A 16,545-nucleotide genomic window follows, 5' to 3' on the forward strand; every position below is an offset into this window, starting at 1 on the left:
AATATAAGGGTGTTCTGTGTATTTCTATTTGCTCCTTCAGATCATTCTCCATCCTTTAATTAGCACATAGTATCCTAGGAAGCTGACATTTATGGACTATATTAACTGGCCTCGCTTACCCTTCACCTTCAAAGTGGGTTCAGTAAATGAGAAGCAACAGCAAGGGTCTCTCTGGGTTCCCATGACTACTCTCTCCCTTTCCCTTTCTTGCTCAAAGATGATGCAACTTCCTATCACTGCTAGTCGCAAGGTGCTGCACCATTCCTAGTTGGATTCCTTTAATCCTGCCCATTCATTCTAAGTAATCTCTTAAGGACATTCTCCTTCATCTTTTGTGAGAATGTTATCTGTCTCTATTAGGACCCTACCTGTTAGAGAGGGGCACCTAACTCAAACTGGGAAAGTCTGGGATGACTTCTCAGAGGAGATAATGCTTCAGCTGTCTTAAAAGCCTAGTAGACTGGGCAGAGCAACTAGATTAGGATGGAAATATTGTAATTGTAATAGTGTCTCAGGAAACAGTACCATCAAAATTTGGGAGATATGAGAAAATGTGAAGAACAGGAAAAGAAGAGGAATTCAGAACATGGAATACAGGCATATGATGGAACACAGGCATGACGGGAAACAAGGCTAGAAGCAAACCATACAGAGTTCTCAGATGCAGGTATTTAACAGACCTGGTTTCTATAATAAGCAAATTCAAAACAGAAAGGTGAGCAGGGGTCAATGCCCTATACTTTAAAGGGACTTTAGACACGCAACCAAATACAATGTATAGACCTTTCCTGCATCCTAATTAGAACAAACCAATTATTTCTGGTGGCTCAGATGGTCAAGAATCTGTCTGCAATGCAGAAGACCCAGGTTTGATCCCTGGGTCGGGAAGTTCCCCTGGAGAAGAAAATGGCAACCCACTCCAGTATTCTTGCCCGGAGAATTCCTTGGACAGAGTAGCCTGGTGGGCTACATCCATGGGGTCACCAAGAGTCGGACACAACTGAGAGACTGACACACACACACTTACTCAAAAGGGGGGGAGGAGATGAGGAAAAGAATCAGAAATGCATCATTTCATAAGATGAAGTTTTATTTTTAATTCATTCATGTGTCTATCAATGAATGTTTATTGAAAATATTTTATTTCAATTTCTCATTTTTATAAATTCAAGTGCTAAGAAAGCTTATTTTTATGAAAAAAATTTTTAATGATCAACTAGCAACTTGATCAAGTCCCTAAATTAAAGTGGTTGAAACTATATGACTTGTGAAAAGGTGTCACTCATTGGAGTCACTGCCTTCTCAACAACCTCATCAATATACCGACTTGTCTCTTAGGTGGCCTGGAAAGCCTCTTAACCCAGGATGATATTATTTGGGATGGTCAAGAGATGTGCCTTTCTTTTATAAAGAGAAAGGAAGAAAACATAAAAAAACTAATCAACTTTAGAATATAAAAATTAGGCTTCCTTGAACTCCCTCAAAAATAGCCACAGGCTTTCATTCTTTTATTTTACCCTCATTGCATGTACCATTAACTCTAGCATTGACTGTTCAGTTACTTCATCCATCAAGTCTTGTCTCTGCTTGTTTACACTGCAGATTCCCTGAAAGCAAGATGAGGATCCAAACTCTTCCTGAAATCCCAAAACCTACCCCTAAGGGTAAGTAAGGTGCATGTAAGACTCTCAAAAATGATCACGGAATGAATACATAAATATTTCATCACCATTCCAAGTCCTCTCTCTAGTTAGAGAAAAAAAGATTTAAGATAACTAAACTGGAAATCAGAAAAACTTGAAATAACATCACCAACCTATTTTAAAATAATAAAAAGAGTAGTTCACTACCTAAGTTTTCATATCTACCTAAATTTTAAAAATTTCAAACTAAGAAATAGAAGGGACTGCCCTATAGCTCAGATGGTAAAGAATCTGCCTGCAATGCAGGAGACCCAGGTTCAATTCCTGGGTCAGGAAGACCCCCTGGAGAAGGAAAGGCAACCCACTCCAGTATTCTTGCCTAGAGAATCCCATGGACAGAGAAGCCTGGCAGGTCACATGTAGTCCATGGGGTTTCAGAGAGTTGGACACGACTAAGCAACTAACACACAAATACACATATACAGGAAATAAAAAACTATAATGTATAAGGATTCATATTTCATTATGAAAGACCTTTGGTACAACCAGCCTTACCTCTATGGAACCTAAAAAGTTGTACCAATTGTTTCCTCAAAAAAATCCATTACTATTATCTTTGTAAGATTCAAGAAAAAAAATTTCATCAGATAAATATTTCACTTTCACTGGTTTAGAATATCTATATAGTCAGGATCTGAATAGCAATTAAATTAGATAACAAATGAGAACAAGTTAAACAAGTTAAAACTATAGAGCTCTGAAAAAATATTATCTTCCTAACACTGACTTGTTACATATGTGAATTTCTTAGGTGACACTGCAAAAACAAATCTTTTGCATTGAACATCAGACTGATCTTCACTTTGTAGAGAAGTAAACTTTGCAGAGGATGGTAAAAGATTACTATTCATTAAGTCAAATACTAACCTAAATGAGTACTTCAGTCCTCTATAACTTAACATTGTCAAAATTTACTAAGGCACAAACATCAGTTAATTCAGTAATAACATCACAAAGAGAGACTATTATTTGTTTCAAATGAAGTCCTCTTAAACCATGTAAGCGTTTTTTTCAATTTCATCATTCTTGAATTCACAAATATTTACCGACGATACACTATGTATCAAGTACTGTGTCAGACATGGTATTTTGAATATATCAAATACCATTTTACTTTAAAAAATCTTTTTCATGATTCTTCCTTTACAAAACTCAATTTTTAAAAAAGTTCTTTCAACCTTATTTATAGAATTAACTTCATAGGATTCTGAATAACCAATCAATAAGTTTTCTACTTCACAAGAAAAAGTTAAAGCCTGAAGACATAAGATCATACAAAAATTAAAAAATGAATTAACTACCAATGTTTGCAATTCTAATATAACAAAAATAATTTGGGGGGCTCCCAGGTGGTGCCAGTGGAAAAGAACCCACCTGCCAATGAAAGAGGTGTTAAGAGCCGCAGGTTCGATCCCTGGGTCAGAAGATCCCCTGGAGGAAGGCATGGCAACCCACTCCAGTAATCTTGCCTAGAGAATCCAGGACAGACGAGCCTGGAGGGCTCTAGTCCACGGGGTCGCAAAGAGTGGAACACGGCGGAAGCGACTTCGCACACATGCACGCATTCTTCCTATACATGTATTAATAACATGCAGTTTATATAAGGAAGTTTATCCTAAAGCACGGATTTTCACTAGAAGCCAGCATCACCTTTGATAATTTCTAATTCTCCAACTCTCTTTAAGAACTCTTATTTACAACTTTGAGTTTCAGTTTTACAAGTTTCTTTTACTCACTGTTGATATCTACCTGTGCAGAAATATCTCCACCTACTGGCAAGAGATGAAACTACAGGCAATTTTTGAAAGTATCCTCAAAAAGTTATTGAAGATGATATGGATGGAACCAATTCTCCCATGTCCAAAACCCTAAGCCATTCAAATTATTCTCCAAAGTTCCTCTACTTCTTTAATGTTGTACTTGCTCCTATAAAACAGCATATAATTGGTTATGACTATTTAAAACACTATCTTTGCACACAGTATATATAAAAAATAGATAAACAGTAAGAACCTGCTGTATAGCACAGGAAACTCTACTCGATACTCTGTAATGACCTAAATGGGAAAAGAATCTTAAGAAGAGTGGATATATGTACACCTATAAATGATTCACTCTGCTGCACAGCAGAAAGTAACACAACATTGTAAATCAACTATACTCCAACAAGAATTAATTAAAAACAAAATAAAACACACTATTTGCATTAAAATGTCAAAATACATTAACATAATACTTGAATACAGCTTGAATAGTATTTTTCACATACATTCTTTCTTATCTAGCAGGATCCTAAAATAAATAACACTGTCATTTTAAACGTGTATTTATAACTAAAAAGCATAGGCACCAAGAGAATAAGTGATTTGCTCAGAGATACAAAGTTTATCAGTGGCGTAACTAAGATCTGAACCCAAATTTCCTAGCTCCAAGCTCTATACTTTGCACAACATCCCAACTGCCTCCAACAATAACAGTAAATAGGTCCATGTTGTAGATGTCTGCTTTATGACAGTTTCCAGGAATACACTGTGGTCAAATTAAAAACTCTGCTCAGATTTCAACAAAATTTTCTTCCATATTCAGATGGCCAAGAGGCACATGAAAAGATGCTTAACATCGCTAATTATTAGATAAATGCAAATCAAAACTACAATGAGATACCACCCTCATAACAGTCAGAATGGTCATCATTAAAAACTTTACAAATAAATGCTGGAGAGGATGTGGAGAAGAGAGAATCCTCCTACGCCACTTGTAGGAATGTGAATTGGTACAGTCACTATGGAAAACAGTACAAAGCTTCCCCAGAAGGCTAAAAATAAAATTACCACATGAGGGCTTCCCTGGTACCTCAGCACTAAAGAATCCGCCTGCCAGTGCAGGAGACACAGGTTTGATCCTTGATCAGGGAAGATCCCACATGCCACAGAGCAACTAAGCCCATGTGCCACAACTACTGAGTCTTTTAAAAACTCAGCACAGCCAATAAATAAATAAAATTATAGAATTACCATATGATCCAGCAATCCCATTTTCTTGGGCATACAGCCAGTTACAACCCTAATCCAAAAAGATACACACACTCACTCCAATGTTCATAGCAGTGCTCTTCACAGTAGTCAATACACGGAAATAATCTAAATGTCTATCAACAGATGAATGGATAAAGAAGATGTGGTACATATATACAATTGACTACAACTCAGCCATTAAAATAGAATGAAATAATGCCATTTGCAGCCACATGGATGGACCTAGAGATTATCAGTAAAGACAAATACCATATCACTCACTTGTGGAATCTAAAATATGACACAAATGAACCTAATCTACCAAACAGAAACAGGCACACAGTTGCCAGGGGGGAGGGGGCTGAGGGAGGGAAGGAGTGGGAAGTTGGAGTTAGCAGATGTACTGAATGAATAAACAACAAGGTCCAACTGTATAACACAGTCATAACTCTGTATATGACAAGCCACAATGAAAAGAACAGAGGAGAAAAGAATATATACACACACACAAATATATATATAAAAAACAGAATCACTTTGCTGTAGAGCAGAAATTAACATAACATGACAAATCAACTATACCTCAATAAAAATTTTTTTCTTTTGTCTTACAGAAAAATGCTCATAGAATAAAAGTTCTAAAAAAATGTAATTCAACTCACATTTAACAAAACAATTATAATTATATCCTTTCTTTGCTATTGCCACATTTTAGATATATTTATCTTTTATCCCACCTTTTTCCAAAAATTATTTGAAGGGGCTGGGAGCTGTAAATAGCAAACTTTATTAAGTCATGCTTATTGTTATTTACTTTCATCAGTAAGAGACAAAAATAATAAACTTCTTAAAGATTCATAATAGAATTTTAAAAAGAAAAACAGTGAACCTAACCTAGGTTTATTCTGATTTCTTAATACTTCCATTCATGGTATTACAGAATTTAAAAAATTAATGTCTGACACATGTCAAGAAACTGATAAGTATTTGTTGACTAAATAAATGAAATAATGGCTCCAGACCATTACAAGATTCTAAATCATTATGGGATCCTACATTGAAGACTCAATTATGCTTATTAAACTGTTTTCAAGATGTTTGCAAAAAGTTTAATCAATGTGTGAAATCAGAAGACTTATGTTAAAGCTACAGTAATAAGAAAGTGTTAATTATAAACAATAAACTTACAAAGAAAAGAATGCTAGATAAAAGGAACAGAACAGAGTCCATGAAGAGAACATATATGTTGTCAACTGATTTTCAGCCAAGGTGCCAAGACAATTCAATGGAGGAAACAAAAGCATTTTAACAACTGGTGTGAGGAAAATCGGCTATCCATGAGAAAAAAGAAAAAGAACTTGACCCTTACTTATTACAGCAAATTAAAAAATGAACTTTAGGAAGGTCCTAGACCAAAATGTAGGGAGAAGGCAATGGCAACCCACTCCAGTACTCTTGCCTGGAAAATCCCACGAACAGAGGAGCCTGGTAGGCTGCAGTCCATCAGGTTGCTAGGAGTCGGACACGACTGAGCGACTTCACCTTCCCTTTTCACTTTCATGCATTGGAGAAGGAAATGGCAACCCACTCCAGTGTTCTTGCCTGGAGAATCCCAGGGACGGGGGAGCCTGGTGGGCTGCCGCCTATGGGGTCACACAGAGTTGGACACAACTGAAGTGACTTAGCAGCAGCAACAGACCAAAATGTAAGAGCTAATATAAATATAGCAGAAGAAAACACAGAAAATCTTTAGAACTGTGGATTAGGAAAAGATTTCTTATATTCAACATAAAAAGCATGAACCATAAAGAAAAAAACTGATGAATAGGGCTTATTCAAAATTCAAAACTTCTGCTCTTTGAGACACTATTAAGGGGAGGAAAAAGCCACATACATATTAGGAGAAAATATCTGCAAAACACTTATCTGATAAAGAACCTGTATCCAGAATACAAAAAGAATTCTCAAAACTCAATAAGAAACAATCCAATTTTAAAACTACGAGCAAAAGATTTGAAAAGATATTCACCAAAGATACACAGATGACAAATAAATCTATTAAAAGATGCCTAACACTGTAGGTCAGTAAAGGAATTAAAACTAAAACTATACTTAAGTTATCTCTACACATCAATTAGAATGGCTAAAATCAAAGACTGACAACAGCAAGTGCTAAAGTTCTGGCTAGGGTTGGGAGCAACTGGAACTCTCAGACGTTTCTGATAGAAAAACAAAAATGGTACAACTTTAAAAAACAGTTTAGCAGTTTGATGTTTAAGTTAAATACATACCTACCATATGATCCAACAATCCTAAATATTTACCCAAGAGAAATAAAAACATGATCAGAAAGAGAGGTGTACCCAAATTTCCTTTATGATGGCTTTACTTATGATGGCAAAAAACTGGAAACCGATGTCTAGATATTTGTGAATGCATATGTTCGTTGGAAGGACTGATGTTGAAGCTGAAACTCCAATACTTTGGCCACCTGATGCGAAGAGCTGACTCACTGGAAAAGACCCTGATGCTGGGAAAGATTGAGGGCAAGAGGAGAAGGGGACGACAGAGGATGAGATGGTTGGATGGCATCATCAACTCGATGGACATGGGTTTGGGTGGATTCCGGGAGATGGTGATGGACAGGGAGGCCTGGCGTGCTGCGGTTCATGGGGTCACAAAGAGTCGGACACGACTGAGTGACTGAACTGAAATAAAATGGGGTATGTGTGCACAATGCAAAATTCTTCTGGAATAAAAGGAACAAACAACTGATACACAACTTGGATGGACCTCAAAAGCACTCACTAAGTGACAGAAGCCTGACTCAGAACACTGCAGACTGTTTGGTCCCATTCACACAAAACTGGAGGAGAGGCGAAACCACAGCCACAGAAAGGGAAGCAGCGGCTATCAAGGACTGGGGATGGTAGGAGACTGGCTGTGAAAGGGCAGGAGGAAACTTTGGGGGAAGAAAGAAATGATATTTGTGCAATCATCGATGTAGGAATTCCTACCTAAAATCAGCATTTATTTTAAAACTAAGTTTTATGTCTGCTGTGGATTTTTAATAAGAAACCAGACCAAACTGCCAAACTTAAGACACATGCTGAAATTTCTAAATTCTTATCAAATGCAATTTTTAAAAGTCAATGCCTTTAGAAGTGATTCTAAAATAACTAATATAAAATTCTTCACTTTGTTCAATTCATTATATATTAGTGCAAAAATCCAAACGAAAAGAAAAAAAATTTAGTGTTAACACTCAACTGTAAAAAATGCCATATACTCGGGATTTCCCTAGTGGTCCAGGGGCTAAGATTCCATGCTCCCAATGCAGGGGGTCCGTGTTTGATCCTTGGTCAGGGAACTAGATACCACATGTTACAACCAAGACCTGGTACAACCAATTAAATATTTTTTTTAATGCCAAATACTGATATCTGGAAAACTAGCACTAGTGAAATATTAGTAGGCTCAGTGTTCAGCAAAGTCACTCTAATCAAGCAAAAATAGATATGACTACAATCCTAAATACAAACCAATAACTAAGGTTAGGAAATACAATGAATATGCCACAAATATAGATTAGCTGGAATTACATTAAAACATAGGAAGAAAACTATTAAGCTAGTCTAAGCAATATAAACAAAAGTTCAAATAAACATAAAAACACTGCAAGTTTCTAGGTGGAAAAATGAAATACATTTAAATGCCTCCTTTTCCCAAATTAATGGATTCTAATTACAATCAATGAATTTGTTTTTAAATTTAACCATTTAATTGGAGTTAACTTGGAAGAGCAAATAAAAAGAGCAAAAATATTTTTCTGGTACAATGAGAATATTAAACTAAATTATAAGCTTATAATAATGAAAAGAGTATGGCACTGAACAAGAGCTCACCTATTGTAACTAACGTATTAACATAACAAAAAGGTAATCACATCACTATGGAAAGGAAGAACTGGTTAACAAATAATGATGAAATGACTGAATAGCAATTTGGGGGCGGCAATATCTTCCTAAATCATTTTTAAAAACACTAAAATAAAACGTACTTAATATTTACTAAGCCTCTTGAAGAAAAGGGCTTCCCTAAGTATAAAAGACAGAAAAAACAAAGGGAAAGTTGGACAAATTTGATTCCTTAAGTAACAAATTTATTCAAAATCACTTTTATTCCAAAAATGATCAAAATTAAGTCAAATAACAGACTAGGGAAAATGTCTGTAACAAGTATGACAACAGATTAATACCTTTTCTACTTCTCAAGCAGATCACCCAAGAAAAACACAAAGAGCCTAACCGATATCTAGGACAAGACCAAACAAGTCAACAAAGAGAAATAATTAGTTGACAGGAAAATACTCAACTTCACAAGAAACTGTTAAATACTCTTTGCCATGAACTTAGCAAACATTTAAAAAAAACAAGAGCCAATTCTTGTAAAAGAATATTAAGAGGGATATATTTATTCAATGCTGCTCTAAACAGGCACAATTCTTTTAGGAAATAGCCTTAGGAAAAAAATTCATCAAGAACCTAAAAAGATCCACACCCTTTAATCCAATAGCACTCTATGGAAATATTCTAAGAAAACAACCCTTAAAAAAAATTTATCTACACCAAGATGTTTACAGCAACTATCTATAGAAACAAAATTTAGAAATAAAAGTTAAAACAAGAAAAAAACATGAACAACGGTGATTGTATAGCATTCTCTTAACTGGTTATCCTAAAATCAGTCTTCACAGTTTCCATTCCAGTCCATCCATATTGCCTGAAGATTAAAGTTTCTAAACATCGAATATATCAAAGCTTAAAATCCTTCAATGGTTCCCACCACTGTAAAAAATTAAAAAAATCAAACTTCTTGGCAAAATTTCTATATAACAAGGTCCTAAAATGGGTTGGTCCTATCGACAGCCTCATCTCTTGCCACTCACACCCAGTGAACTGGCCAAAGAACACATGTAAAAATACACAGAATTACTTCTATGTCTCCAGCATTCGTTCAAAATAAAATGCCAGAAAGCTCTCAATCCATGTTGAAACAGGATTCTGCCTTCATATGAGTTTACAGCATTAACAACACTCACTAAGCATAGATCACTTGAGACAACTCACTGCCTTCTGTGAGTTAGGTCTGATGCTAGAGGAAGACTCTTAGTCACAGAGGAAAGGTCAACACCGGTCAAGGAGAAATTTACGGATAAGGGTACCTTGAGTTGAGCCTTAAAAGATGAGCAAGGATTTCGAGGGACAAGGGTAAGTCAAAATAAATGAAACGGTTTTATTTTCTACACAAGATCTTAGAAGTTTGTAACAGACAACTTGGGCTCTGACATGTACTTAACCTCTCCAAGTTTCTCCTACCTCTTGTAGTATGAGAATTAAAAGTAATAATAGATGTAAACTTAATATGGTATGTGGCGCTTAATAAGCATTCAATACATGTCCCTTATATAGAAACACATAACAATGCTGATTACAACAATATATTTCAAAGGTTTAGCATTCTTAAAACAAACAAAATACCAATAAACAAAAATGAGAGCAAAGAGAAAAAGCTATAAGAACAGGGTTAAACATGCTTAACATGTTTAACAACATACAGCCAGAATCAAACAGTTCTCCCCACACACTATGATGACATCCTCATACTACACATCACAACAGCACAATAACATATTCATAATGATCGCTGTTACTGTTCCATTGCTAAGTCATGTCTGACTCTTTTGCAACTCCATGGACTGTAGCCCGCCAGGATCCTCTGTCGATGGGATTTCCCAGGCAAGAATACTGGAATTGGTTGCCATTTCCCTCCTCCAGGGGATTGTCCCGACCCAGGGATTGAACCCATATCTCCTGCATGGCAGGTGGATTCTTTACCACTGAGCCACCTGGCACAGAATCATAAATAAAACATTGAGTTCTGTTAAGGACAGACTATTCGAAGAGAAAGGCATAGTACATCTCTGAAAGCCTTCAAAATGTTGGAAGATACCAAAAATGGCTAAAATAAAGACCTTGCAGGGCTAAAGCATGGACTTTCATTTACCTTGAAAATGGAGCTAATATGCTATTTAGCATATACTAAATATGCTAAATTATATGCTAAATAAATGTCGGTATGTTGTGATAGTTACAGTTCAACCAATAAGCAAAAAGCAGAATCCATGTTTAAATACACACACACACACATCCACACTTTAGTCACCAATGAAAACCAAACTACATTAAGCACCAAGGCAGTTTCAGTCCCTGCCTGAAGGTTAGACTAGAAGAGATAAACTTAAGAGAAAAGGAATGAGCTAAGTCACACTGGCTTCATCCTCAGACACCAAGGGGGAAAAAAAAAATGAATTGGGGACATTCAAATTACTAACACCCATAGAACAAATCATTATGGTGTACAGGCACATTCCCACTTAGAAAACTATGGGAATCAAGTTGTAATTTTTAAAATTTTTGAATCAACAAAGTATGCAATAAGACAATACTAAGATACCAGCATATGTGAAATGAGACTTTTTAAAAGTTAATTTTGCTGGAGAGGGTGTGGAGAAAAGGGAACCCTCTTACACTGTTGGTGGGAATGCAAACTAGTACAGCCGCTATGGAGAACAGTGTGGAGATTTCTTAAAAAACTGGAATTAGAACTGCCATATGACCCAGCAATACCACTTCTGGGCATACACACCGAGGAAACCAGATCTGAAAGAGACACGTGCGCCCCAATGTTCATCACAGCACTGTTTATAATAGCCAGGACATGGAAGCAACCTAGATGCCCATCAGCAGACGAATGGATAAGGAAGCTGTGGTACATATACACCATGGAATATTACTCAGCCATTAGAAAGAATTCAATTGAATCAGTTCTAATGAGATGGATGAAACTGGAGCCCATTATGTGAAGTAAGCCAGAAAGATAAAGACCAATACAGTATACTAATGCATATATATGGAATTTAGAAAGATGGTAACGATAACCCTATATGCAAAACAGAAAAAGAGACACAGATGTACATAACAGAATTTTGGACTCTATGGGAGAAGGCGAGGGTGGGATGTTTCGAGAGAACAGCATCGAAACATGTATATTATCTAGGGTGAAACAGATCACCAGCCCAAGCTGGATGCATGAGACAAGTGCTCGTGCCTGGTGCACTGGGAAGACCCAGAGGAATCGGGTGGAGAGGGAGGTGGGAGGGGGGATCGGGATGGGGAATACATGTAAATCCATGGCTGATTCATGTCAATGTATGACAAAAACCACTACAATATTGTAAAGTAATTAGCCTCCAACTAATAAAAATAAATGAAGAAAAAAAAAGTTAATTTTGCTTTAGCTATAGACAAGGTTAACCACATTACTGCTTAGGATTTTATAAATTAATAACAAGGAACAGTGTACAAAAACATTTAAATTACGAACAGGTCTGCAATAAATGTTTTGGAGAAGTAACCTGTTATTTCTCCATATCTAAGAATTTTAAATATTAGAAACTATAGTAAACTGCTTTTTCCAGCCTTTGGTTTTCCAAAACAGTAATAATATAAAAAATTACCCTCAATTTTTTACCTCAAAGAATATCTTCTATCCAAACCGTCATAAGAAAAGCCTATGCATAAGTCTAATGTATAAAAACTTACATTTTATAATTAATTTTCTGTACAAATACTAGCTGAAATTGATAGCTTTACAATATAGCCCATTTTAATGATCAAGTGTTAATGTGTCACAAAAAAAAAAAGTAGTAGTTTGATGGACCAAATCAGATCTTAGCCATCAATGACCTGAGGAATTTCAAATTTCGTATTAAACTAGTACTGCCTTCTTCGCATCAACAAATATCAGTTTGCTAGTTGACTGTAGTCTTAGGAATAACACGTGGAAAAGTCTAATATCTGTTGTGTGCAGAGATCTCATGGTTCAAATATTTTTCCTTTTTCCTTCAGTTTGTGTGTACGTGTGAGAATGTATATATGGGGGGAGGGGTGTGTGTGTGTGTGTGTCTGTGACAAACACCACGCAAAAGCTGTTTACATCTTTCAGTAAAGGAGCAGCTCTACGTGAAGGACAGAACTGAGTAACTACAATTCATGAAGCACCCTGGAATCAAAGACAGTCTATAAAGTTAAAATACTAATATGGTATTAACTTGAAGCAAAGAACAATTATTTTACATCATCTTACAGTTCAAGTATACTGTAATCCAAATAAACATTCACTATGGGATTTGCTCCCCCCCTCCTTTTTTTTTTAAGTAATTTTCCCCTATTATGGAACCCAGATCTAAATGAACTGTTAAACACTTAGTCTAAAGGTATGCCAAACATTTCTTAAGGTCTTAACAAAGAATCAACCTTTTTTTTTTTTTTTAAACAAAATGAGGCCTAGGTTAAATATTTTATTTGGCTTCTCAAGATGGACTGAAAACTTGGGCACCAGCTCCAGACCAATTCCTGGACGCACATCAAACACAGCCCTGTCATTTATCCAGTCAGTCAAAACAATCTTTTCCATCTAACTCTTTAATGTTTATGTCCTAAAAAGCTGCTAATTGAATCCAGCTCTTAAAATCTATTTGTTAAAATCTATACCATCTAATTTGTAAGTGGACAAAAATGAAAAAATACGTATTAACCTTCCTGGCAAAACAGAAGGGACTCTACCATTTGTAACCAAAAGGAAGAGAGCGAAGTTTTTAATATTTAAATAGTCTTCTCTTAAAATATGACAGAGACAAATTCCCAATGGTTTTAAGAAACCGAGAGTATCTAAAACTGTTTTTACAATTAAGGGGACAAAGTGTATTTAAAATTCCTCAGAAAAATCTAAAAATACAAAACTACTCTATAGATTTAACCCAGTATTCCCTATCCCTCCAAAAAATAAGTGTAATCTTTTCTCCTAACTTTACTCATGAATTTTTATAATGTATCATATGCAGTAAGAAAACCACAGATAAAACATTTTAAGATCTACTGAATCACACGAAAAACCTCAAATTCATTTTATCTGCAGAAAGTCAAAAGCCCTGTTTTCTCCCTCATGTTCCCATCGTGTATATAACCTAGAAGGAATTAAGTAGCCCACCAGCCTATTTCTGATGCCTTTTGCACACCTGGAATCACAGGTTCTTTCCATGACCACTGACACAGGACTGACTCCAGAGAGGAACAGCAGTAGATAAACTAAAACAACAGAGATCCCTTATAAAGGTTTCCATTGATTCATAAGAAAATAAGGAAACTGAATGGGGGGAAGTAGGGCAGACAGGCATCCCCCAATCCACGTTTTCCATTAAGAACCACTCAGCTAATGATTCTTTGCAATATTCCCTAGATAGAGTAAAACTGTCATGAAAGTAATATATTTTAAAAATTACAGCCAACATACAGTCAGGCTAAATTCTCGAATACCTAATTCACTGCAAGTTTTTATCTCGAAAGTTCAGCCAGTGGACTGGGATGTGACATACAAGCATTCAATTACAAAATTAGTCCATATAAATCTCAAAGTCTAGTGGAGACAAACATAATTACAGTTTATTCTTACACGCGCACCCACACACACACACACACAGATTCTCTAAGGAAAGTCATCTTTCTCATCACAATCCGAATATCAACGTGCATAATTTATTAATAGAGAATAATGAAGCCAGAATTACTACAATGGTTTCATTTACACGTTTCAAACTCCAAATAATTTTTCCCTAAAATGGGGTAACACGACCATGTAAGAATATCAAAAACGTACCTGTAACAAAGATCTAACACACTGGGGATCATAAACACTTTGTAAGAAAAGCCTGCTATCCAGCAACCCCTCCAGACATTCTTTTCCATTTAGAAAAAGGAAGGGGAGGAGAGTGGGAAGAGAGAAAAACTTTGCTTCAAAGTCCGTCTGAGCACAAACTTAGAAAGGGACTCAAAAAAAGTGTATTTTTAAAGCAGGTCTAGAGTTAAAAGTGAGACACAAGTTCTGCGGCCTACAAGGAACAACCCCAAACATACTAACCCTACAATCAAACACTTCCAAAACACAGAGGGTACAATGAGCCCGAGTCGTCGGATCAGGCAGACACACCGGAAAAGTCAACCTCGGTCTCCTTCCCTCCAAAGTCGTGCGTTTCAGGTGTGTGGCACCGGCTGCTGCGCCTGGCAGCCGAGAGGGAAGGTTTTGCACGCGGGCATAAGTGGGCGAACAAGTTAACAACCGGGGAACACACACACACACACACACCCTCCCGTTAAGCGCTCCATCTTTAAGGAGTGTTTACTGCGCGCAGTCAGCAGCCGGATTCAATAATCCCCGCCACAGGAGCTCCTCATCCCCTCCACGACCCCACCTGGGCAGCAGCCCAAGGGCTGCTCCCCGACGCCCCGGGAGAAAGTCGTCGGCCAAGGCTTCTGGACCTCAAATCCGCCCGGAATTCCAACCGGGGGACCCCCCCCCCAACAACAAAAGACCCCCGAGTCACGCTTGGCTTTTCTAAGAATTTCCCAACGAGGGAGAGCGGTTTTGCAATTACTCTCCCTGAACTAGGCCTTCCCACGTCCCCGACCTCCCACTCACCATTGATCGCGACCCTGGCCCTTCTCAAGGCCACAGGCACCCCCCGCCGGCTCGCCCACCCCGCGGCCGCCCGGGCCTGGCTCCCGCCGCCCGCCCAACCCCCTCACCTGTCAGGCGCAGCTTGACGGGCCCGTTCCTCCGGCCCCCGGGGTTAGACATGTCCCCGGCGGCGGGGGCGGCGGCGGCGGCGGCGGGGCTGCGGCCGCGGCGCGGGGCGCGGGGCCCGGGGCCGGCGGGCGGCGGGCGGGGCGAGGGCGACGGCGAGGCGCGGCGCAGTCACCACAGCGGCCGGGGCTGGGGCCCGAGCAGCCGGCGCCGCGGCCGCCACGGCCGGAGGGTCCCGGATGTGCCGAGCGTCGTCGCCATGAGCCGCGGAGGGAGCGGGACGCCGAACTCCCCCCTCCTCCCACTTCTCTTTCCTTGGCCCGGGCCGCACAACAAAGCGGCAGCCGCGGCCGGCCGCGCCGCCTCCGCCCGCGTCCCCGCCGCCTCCACGCAGCCGCCTCTGCCTTTCCCTCTTCTCGGCTCGGTGAGGCCCAGGAGCCGACGGGGCCGGGCGGTTGAGGCGGGCGGTGCTCGGCGGCGCCGGAGCAGGATTCTGGGCTCGGCCGCTTCCTCCTCCACCCGCCCTCTTGTCTGAGGAAACCCGGTCTTGGGGCCGCCGCCGCCACTCAGCGGCTCCGGGGGGCGGGGTGGAGACGGGGCGGGGCCGACGCGGCGGGGCGGGGCCCTTAGGCGGGGCCTGGGCGGCCGCGCGCGGAGCACCAGGGGGGGCGGAGGCGCCAGGCCTGGCTTCGGCCTGGGCGCGGCGGTCCGGGCTGGTGTCCCCTGCTGTCCCACGCAGAACTTGAGGAAGGAGCGGGCAAAGGATCTGGGTGGCGGCGCCGAGCTCTGTGGTGCCAGGAGGGCCTGGAGTTCAGCCCGCTTAAGGGAGAGCTTTTGTCCGCGCAATACAGGCTGCCTTTATTAGACGCCCACCGCGTGCAGGGCGCTTCTCTGAGAGGCAGGGGCCAGCGGTTAGAACCGAACCTGCTGCGGTCCGGATTGAGCCTCGGCTAGGGTGAGGCAGGAGACGCTCTTCCCACACCGAGGGTTCCCGCAAATCCCCAAGGGTGTTTTGCTCCTGGTATCGTAGTTGCCGCCTCCATCCAGGACTCACCTGGTGAACGAGATCAGGTTACCAGCCTGCTTGGGCTCTTTTTTCAACTGTAGCGCAGGGATAGGCGGATGAT

The 16,545-nt window shown here is 39.5% G+C and overlaps 1 protein-coding gene across 1 annotated transcript in view; it reads right to left on the reverse strand.

The window, feature by feature from the left end:
• SMURF2 (SMAD specific E3 ubiquitin protein ligase 2) overlaps window positions 1-16,012 on the reverse strand; it is a 114,373-nt gene extending 98,361 nt beyond the window's left edge. Inside the window, exon 1 of the mRNA XM_043905062.1 lies at window positions 15,421-16,012. Within this exon, the coding sequence (XP_043760997.1) occupies window positions 15,421-15,472 (52 nt within the window). The 5' untranslated portion in view covers window positions 15,473-16,012. The remainder of the gene's footprint in view (window positions 1-15,420) is intronic.
• Window positions 16,013-16,545: the final 533 nt, after the last annotated feature.

The sequence above is a fragment of the Cervus elaphus genome, chromosome 5 (genome assembly GCF_910594005.1).
Source record: "Cervus elaphus chromosome 5, mCerEla1.1, whole genome shotgun sequence".
Taxonomy (NCBI): domain Eukaryota; kingdom Metazoa; phylum Chordata; class Mammalia; order Artiodactyla; family Cervidae; genus Cervus; species Cervus elaphus.